Here is a 7,541-nt window from a genome sequence, read left to right as displayed (position 1 = left end):
AGTCAGTCCCCCATTGCAAAGGGGGCCCTTCAGTTGAGCAAGCTGTTTAAAGAAAGCAGTTGGTGCATGGGTGGTGAAAGGTCAGGAAGAGCTTGGAGAGATGCCAGTTTCTCTAGTGCATTCGCAACCTCTCTTTCCCTCTTGTAGACTGTGTTACTGAACTGCCCTAAACTCTATCCTCTGATGTAACTGGGTGAAAATAAAACACATTGCTGAAAGCCAACAACTTTGAAAAGAATGTACCATAATTGCATTTTAAAAGGTATTTATTTTTTACATTTATTGCAGAAATGGTGGCTTCTTCACCACAATTTTTACATTGTATTGTGAATATTTGACAAAAAGCACAACTTTGACAAAAAAATCCATCTTTTTTTCCCACAGGATAATCACAAAAGACAAGTTACGCTAGTGTCCAAGTAATCTTTTTCAAACAACATCCCAAGTGCCCATTAGACCTCAAAACATCAATCAAAATGTCACTTAAACATAGTTCCTCTTTAAAATCCACATCTCATTCCTCCAGAACATCAATTCCAATGCTCCTCTTCGCCGTCAATCTCATAAACGTGCTCTCACAGTCCACCTGTCCTTTTCGTCTCCACCTCAACAGACTTGAGTGGCACTGGAGACTTGACTTTTCCATGCTCGTCCAAGAAAAAGATTCTGAAAATCAGCTTTTCCAGGACGGCCAACCGTAAGCTGGGTCAGTCCACTTTTATCTTCCCAGTTGTGAGGGTAATCCAGACAATATCTCAAAGCTTTCTTGCTTTGCACCGGTGTACCCTTTAGGATGGACATCTTCGACTTGTTTCTGGTTTCATTCACATGCCAAAGCCATCTCCTATCAGCGCTCTGGCAGAGTAATAGTAGGCACCCATTCATAGACATTGCGGCTCTCCTCACAGAACAAGCCCAATCTCTCAAGAGCAGAATCTTTCCATGAGTCAGCACTGGGGCTCTTTGAAAAAAAAAAGAAGCGATATTAGTATGACATGCAGATGTAGTGCAAATGTAGGCGTTGACAATAGTAGGTGTAGATGCAGTAAAGAGGAGTTAAGCAACTCACCGTTACAAGCATGCAGTGTACGTCCTTAGGTTCCTCATCCTGATCGCTGCCCACAATGTCAGCAAGACGTCCAATGTCATTCACACGAACAATGTTGATGTCGTTGTCAAAGCAGAAGGCTTGGATGAGAGTGAAGTGGATCTGCAAGGCGATGTCACATTCATACTCCTCATTTGTAGCCAGGACGCAAAAAGCCACGCTGTCTGGGTCACTGAGGTTGCATAAAGGAGAAAAATGTATTAGAGAATGGTTCAACGTGTGCTGCATGCATAAGGATGCATCTAATTATGAATTATAAGGAAGACTAGGTAATTAAAAACATTTCTATATGCCACCCTCTGAGTGTCTAAGGACCTAATGCATACTAATAGCAACACCTTTAGTAATAAATAAACTGATACTTACACATTCATGACTTGTGCAGACTCATACACCCCAACGGTAAGGCAGTCCTGCTTCTTAGCGGAGACCAGAAGTTCCTCTAGAGCCGTTCCTGCGCTCTGCATTCTGGAGAACATAACCGACGCGTTAGTCCATATACTTTACGTAGAGTTCACTTGATAAACGAAAACAACATCAACTGAATTAGAAACTCACCTATCGCCAGTAGCAGCTGCGTTATCTTGTCCACTCAATTCTTCAAAAGTCATTGTTTAAATCCACGTTAGGTTGTGTTTCCGTGAGTTTTGTCTGCCGTGAGCGGTGGGTTTGAGATGCCGTGTCAAGCGCTCGCCGCCATTTATACGAGATGAGCAGAGTTTCTCGGCAGTGGGCGGGCATTCCGCTAATCCCGGGTTCTGATTGGCTCGCGGCACGGGTGTATGCAAATCACTCTGATGCAAGCGACTTGACTGTAAACAGCCCACGTGGGTGTTCAAATATCACTCCATCAACAACACAAAGCACGGCTCGTGCTCTTGAGTACAAACCGCGTGAAGCTGTTGAGTTCATTTTATTACTTAATCCTTCATCTAGGAAGACGGAATTAATGGCAGAATTAATGTGGTTAACTCGCATCTTTTAATTTTTTATATACTGATTTAATTATATGTTCATTAATCTAATTAACCCTTACAGAAAAATATTTGGAAATCTAATTAAGACATTAATTAGTATATTTATTTGGGACATTTGCATCCTGTCTGGCTGGCATGGCTGGTCGTCACAGTGTAGGTGACTTTAGGTAGTTGTTTTGTGGTTGTTGCTCCAGTTCAAACCGGCTACCATGTTCCATCCATGAATCCAGAAGGGGACATTTGGTCCTCACAATGTAAGCAAAACATGACCCCCACCACCCCCTCATACACAAAGACTGGTAAGTGAGGCACACGCCACTCTTTTGCATTTGTAAAGGAGTCATCCTAATTTATGTGTCTTTGTCATGTGCCTATTAATGACTGTTTGGCCTGCCCTAAAGCAGAGATAATAGCCTCATGTTCCACCTGCCCCTGGCTTTGTTGCAGCCTGCAGAAAGTGTGTCCCAGTGAGACCAAGAGCCAAAACTTGTTTCAACTTCTTGCAAGTCAGTCAGGTGAATGCATACATACATATAGCAGATAAATAAAACTTCACTCCAGGCCTTTACTGGGTGGTTTTAAAACGGTGAGCAATGTTATTCCCGTAAATAGAGATTCATCAATTATTCAGGAGCATCTCGAAACAGCATCACAATTTATGTGTTATGTCTTTAGTCAACGAACGTATTCACTTGTTACAAAAACTGATCTGGCTTTATTAAAATGTGTGTATAATCGCATTCAGTATATAAAGTCTAATTAAGTTGTTCAGATGAACAAAGCACAAGGTTTTCTTGCCTAATTAGCATTTTAATTGTTTGGTCAGACAATTTGTATATTATATATTCACATTTTAAATCGGGGATTAAACGTGGAGTTGCTAAATATCAAAACAAGCGTATGTGCACAGTAACTGTAACTGCGCTTTGCATTTTGCGAGATTGACATGCTAAATGGCAGACTAACCCAGTTTACTCTCATTAATTTTGTTCACAAACGAGATAAGCGATGTACCAGTTAATTTCATTCACGAACGACATGTATCCGTTCATTCAGGTTCACGAATGACATGTGTGCCAGTTCAGTCATTTCATTCACGAACGAGATGTACTAAATCATTCAACTCGTTCACGAACGATAAGATCTCTAGATCTTGTTCAGACTCATGAAACTCGTTAATTGAAGGGTGTATTCGCTCACTACATTCAACAAATCACATTCTCTGTCACATCTCATACTCAAAGGCTATTGGCTCGAGGTTGTAACTCTTTGACAGGATGAAATGGTTGTTACTCGGTTCACTGAGCTGCGCATGCGCTGCTTATAGCGCCGCACTGCTGTGGAGGGAGTAACTTCAGTGAACGAGAAATATGAGTCAGTGGATTGCGTGAACGAGAACGATTCGTTCACCTAAAAGATTCATTCAAAAAGAACGATTCGTTCACGAACGACACATCACTAGCAGACGGTCAAAACAGGCGTTAGTGGTGCAGACACCGCTGAAAACGAAACCCCGTCATATTCTGAAGTTGAACTCGAAGGAAATGAAGTGAACCCCTGGCCATATGTATGCTCTATTATGCAGTGTAAGCTGTACTTGCCTAGGAAGACCAAACTAGCAGCTTATAAAATCTCGACAAGACATCAACCCTTCGCAAGAATGTAGGGCTAAGCTAAATAATTGCATCGTTGCATTGGTGGTTAAAATGAAGCTTTAACATTTTAGCAAGAGGTTTTGCACAAATTAGCCAAAAAGACAGTGGTGAGGAGTGTGCTATATATATATAGTCTGCGATAATATCATATTTTTTGTTTTAATGATGTGCGCGCGCATTTATAGTGCGTTCTTTCACTGTGTGATTCAGTCTCCTAAAATGCATTTAGAATGATCACAAAATTGAAGATATAGGGGCATAAAATTAACATATTTATATAATTTCATATATTAAATCAAAATCACACAAAGAATGCCATCTTTTCCTCAAAAAATCATCATGAATATATACATACATATATATAACAGTTCAGTAAACAAGTTAATTAAGAGACTTGCGTTTTAGACACCATATTGCCTTTTTTAGCTCTATTTCTACAACAGAAAATAATTCCAAACACAGCCACCAAAGCACAGTTTTGCGTCTCTGAGCAACGTGACAGTGTTTCGTTCCTGAATGAATCAACCGTTTAAATGATTCGGTTCAATCGCAATGACTCACTTATTAACAGTGACTTGCTGACACATACTGGCCATTTTAATTTCACATTTAAAGTATCATTTTTTAAATAATGAATTTCTTATCATTTCAAATGAGTATTCAACATTTTATGTCTTGTATATCAAAACATTATTCATGCATTTGTAACTGCAGGTTAAATGCATTCTTGTCCTGCACTAAACAGTGTAATACATCTAAATGCCACTTCCAATGAATCTTCTGCATTTCCTCTGCATTAAAAGATGAGTTTGTTGATACTTATTTGCCTGGTAACAGCCCAAATGTTTTATTATTCTAAATAACTGATTCCTTTAATTAAAAACAACTAGTTTGAGATTAATAGACCTATCCCAGGGGTGTCAAACTCAGTTCCTGGAGGGCCGTAGCCCTGCAGAGTTTAGTTCTAACCTTGCTCCAGCACACATATCATGTAGTTTTCAAATAAACCTAAATGATTAGATTAGCTGGATCAGGTGTGTTTAATTAGGGTTAAATCTAAACTGTGCAGGACTGTGGCCCTCCAGGAACTGAGTTTGACACCCTTGGCCTGTCCCATTTTTGACTCCCTCCCACTGTTAAAATGTAACTAAGTAATTTTTACTCTGAGTAAATTTTAAATGAGCTACTTTTTACTTTTACTTGAGTTGATTTTTAGACTGGTACTTTTACTTGTACCTAAGTAAAATTTCATTAATGTAATGGTACTTTTACTTGAGTAGAATATTTTTGTACTCTTTCCACCTCTGACTGCACATATCGGACTACAACATCAAGTCTTGTTCAAACTGGTATAGGCTATTGGAAGCTCTTTGTAATTCTGTATGGAGTAACCTGCTGAGCAGCCTGGTTAGTTGGTCTTAACTGGTCAACCAGCCTGGTTGTAGAGGGGTACATAGGCACTTTTGGGGGGTTTAGAGGGTTGTAAGCACTTTGAGAATTATAGCTGAATTCCATTTGAATTGTATGGGGAACCTGGCTTAAACTGATTTTTTCTACAGGGTGAAGTAGATATGACTTGAACTATGTTTACGTGAAACTTTTAGAGACGTTTCTCTTAATATGCCAAACGATGTAATAACTAAGGCGTCAATCTTTTTTAAAACCCTGAGATTTGGGGTTCATGATTGATATTACTCTCAGATCTATGGAACTATAGAGAGTGTGTGTTAGGCGCCATCTAGCGGCTGTGCACATAGCGTGATCTTTCACGCAGAGTGTTGTAAATGTGGCTGAGTGAGTCACTCCATACAGATACAAAAGATGCACTTGCTCATCAGCTCAAATAGCAGGGATGATTATCTGCTTATGATGAAACACTCCACAAATGTATGCATCTGAAACCAGACCCGTAGGGTATTGATACACGATGCCACGGTGAAAAACAGGACAACTGATTATCGAAAGTGGCATTGTATCAATAGATTTATTGTTCTCTAAAGGCCCCTGTGCAGAACCAACGACATTGATTCGAGATGCTGTGGCGCCATCTGCAGGTACAACGAGTCTTGGCCATATATATTTAAGCGTTTTGACTTTTAACATCGTAAGAAATTATATTTTGTACTTTTATATTCTCAATTAGCCTTTTTTGAGGTCATGACTTTTTTCGTGTGTGTTGTGAGTGTCAAATAAATCGGTGCAAATTTACATCTCAGTTTTAGCTAATGCATTTGCATTAAAGTCAGACAGGTTAATTGTAGTTTTTATAGGTTACATTGTGTTTATTTGCATTTCTAGCAGCATAAAAAGGAAAAGTCTGGCTGTGATAACATGCTCGGACATGTACAGAAGATTGACCTAGTTTCTATGTAAGACTTTTATAGACCACTTTCTAAGAATCCCAATGGTCAATCAAATGAGTGCCATTATTTGCATCATATCTAGTATAATTATGCTTATTGTATTGTTCAATTACTTTTTTTTGGTAAACATTTTCATAGTGATGAATGACAAATTATTTTTTAATAGTAAACTGATAATTATTTAATTAATAATAACATAATCACGACAGAAATAAAGTTGATGAACATTCCAAGTTTACAGATACATCAGTGCATCATATGCCCAAAGATGAAAATGAATCAATAAAAAAGACTGCAATAAAGGAAGCCTTTTAAAAGATAAAATATCAAAATAAAAAAATAACATAAAAATGCTGCTCTAACACAGCAGATAACGACATTTATTTCATATGTATATATATATATATAGACATAAACAGTGTATTATTATTTTGTGGATATGTGCAATACTATACCCCCTCTAAAAGGAACATTTAAAGCTAAATTTACAGCGGTTTAACGGAAGGGGTTCTAAGCCACAAATAATGCACAAGCAGAAAAAAATAGCTTTTCCCTTTTCTAAACACACTCCTATATCACTAGGACTGATCATTTTTCAGTAGTTGAATCTCTTTAAGCATGTGGATCCCTTACTAAAAAAGGGAAAATTCAATTTTACTGGATGCCCAAAAGCCCTAAAATGTCTTAAGTAATACAGACAAATGAATACATTTCCTGAATGTACTAAAACTCAATGTGGACGCAATGCAGAGTTCAAAACAACACGACTCCTTCACGTTTCCATTGAAAAAGAATCATAATTTGTGCAGATGAATAGAACAATAATGTCCTAACAAATTGCTGGGTATAAAAAGTGCTATTATAGCATGACAGAAGATCAATGTAAAAAAAAAAAAAAAAAATTAAGGAGAAAGGGTCAGGCTGTGATGATACAATGTAGAGAAAATGGCTATACTGATTCCTTCATCTAAAACAAAGCGAGTGTTGTTTTAGATGCTGTCCTACATTTCATCAGATCGGTGCTGTTGTATTATAACTGCCGTGGGTTTCTGCTCCATCCAGCTTTCCTTGGTTTTGCTCTGGCCATCGTAGATCACCGGAGACGCTGCGGAGTTCCTGTGGGACTCTAAGAGAGATGCGTCCGCTTTGAGATCGGACTGGGCAGGACTGGGGAAGTCAGCGGAGGAGTTGCTGTTGACCCCAGACTCAGAGTCAGACTGCTCGACCTGCGTGTAGTCAGGTGTGTGGTTCTGAGCGCCCGACAGCAGCACCTGGTTATTCTCTACGGTGCCCACGAGGAGGACATCCTGCTCTGGCACTTCTTTAGTAGACGTGGATATGATATCGTCTTTCACGATAGCTGGATAAGACCGCAAGGCTCGAGACATTCCTGGAAGGCAGAAGAAAAAACATGTTTTTCAATTATGCATAAAGCACC

The 7,541-nt window shown here is 39.0% G+C and overlaps 2 protein-coding genes across 2 annotated transcripts in view; both read right to left on the bottom strand.

The window, feature by feature from the left end:
• Positions 1–248: 248 nt before the first annotated feature.
• gadd45ga (growth arrest and DNA-damage-inducible, gamma a) lies at positions 249–1,805 on the bottom strand. The gene is made up of 4 exons (XM_059502774.1): positions 1,667–1,805; positions 1,475–1,576; positions 1,070–1,280; positions 249–961 (listed from the first exon to the last, which is right to left on the bottom strand). Exons 1-4 carry the CDS (start codon positions 1,717–1,719, stop codon positions 848–850), a joined length of 480 nt encoding a protein of 159 aa, XP_059358757.1. The 5' UTR covers positions 1,720–1,805; the 3' UTR covers positions 249–847.
• A 4,498-nt stretch (positions 1,806–6,303) lies between these two features.
• The window catches only part of creb3l3l (cAMP responsive element binding protein 3-like 3 like), a 7,713-nt gene continuing 6,475 nt past the window's right edge, over positions 6,304–7,541 (bottom strand). The window contains exon 10 of the mRNA XM_059503474.1: positions 6,304–7,493. Within this exon, the coding sequence (XP_059359457.1) occupies positions 7,105–7,493 (389 nt within the window). The 3' untranslated portion in view covers positions 6,304–7,104. The remainder of the gene's footprint in view (positions 7,494–7,541) is intronic.

Source organism: Carassius carassius, chromosome 21 (assembly GCF_963082965.1).
Source record: "Carassius carassius chromosome 21, fCarCar2.1, whole genome shotgun sequence".
Taxonomy (NCBI): domain Eukaryota; kingdom Metazoa; phylum Chordata; class Actinopteri; order Cypriniformes; family Cyprinidae; genus Carassius; species Carassius carassius.
The sequence above is the reverse complement of the archived record's forward strand: the minus strand, read 5'-3'. Positions and strand labels throughout refer to the sequence as shown.

Bases quoted from the DNA above. Each gene is read 5' to 3' on its own strand.
- gadd45ga (XM_059502774.1), bottom strand. From the start codon at position 1,719: ATGACTTTTGAAGAATTGAGTGGACAAGATAACGCAGCTGCTACTGGC. The intron at 1,577-1,666 runs GTGAGTTTCTAA...TATGTTCTCCAG, and splicing joins GCAGCTGCTACTGGCGATAG to AATGCAGAGCGCAGGAACGG. The intron at 962-1,069 runs GTGAGTTGCTTA...TTTTTTTCAAAG, and splicing joins TACACTGCATGCTTGTAACG to AGCCCCAGTGCTGACTCATG.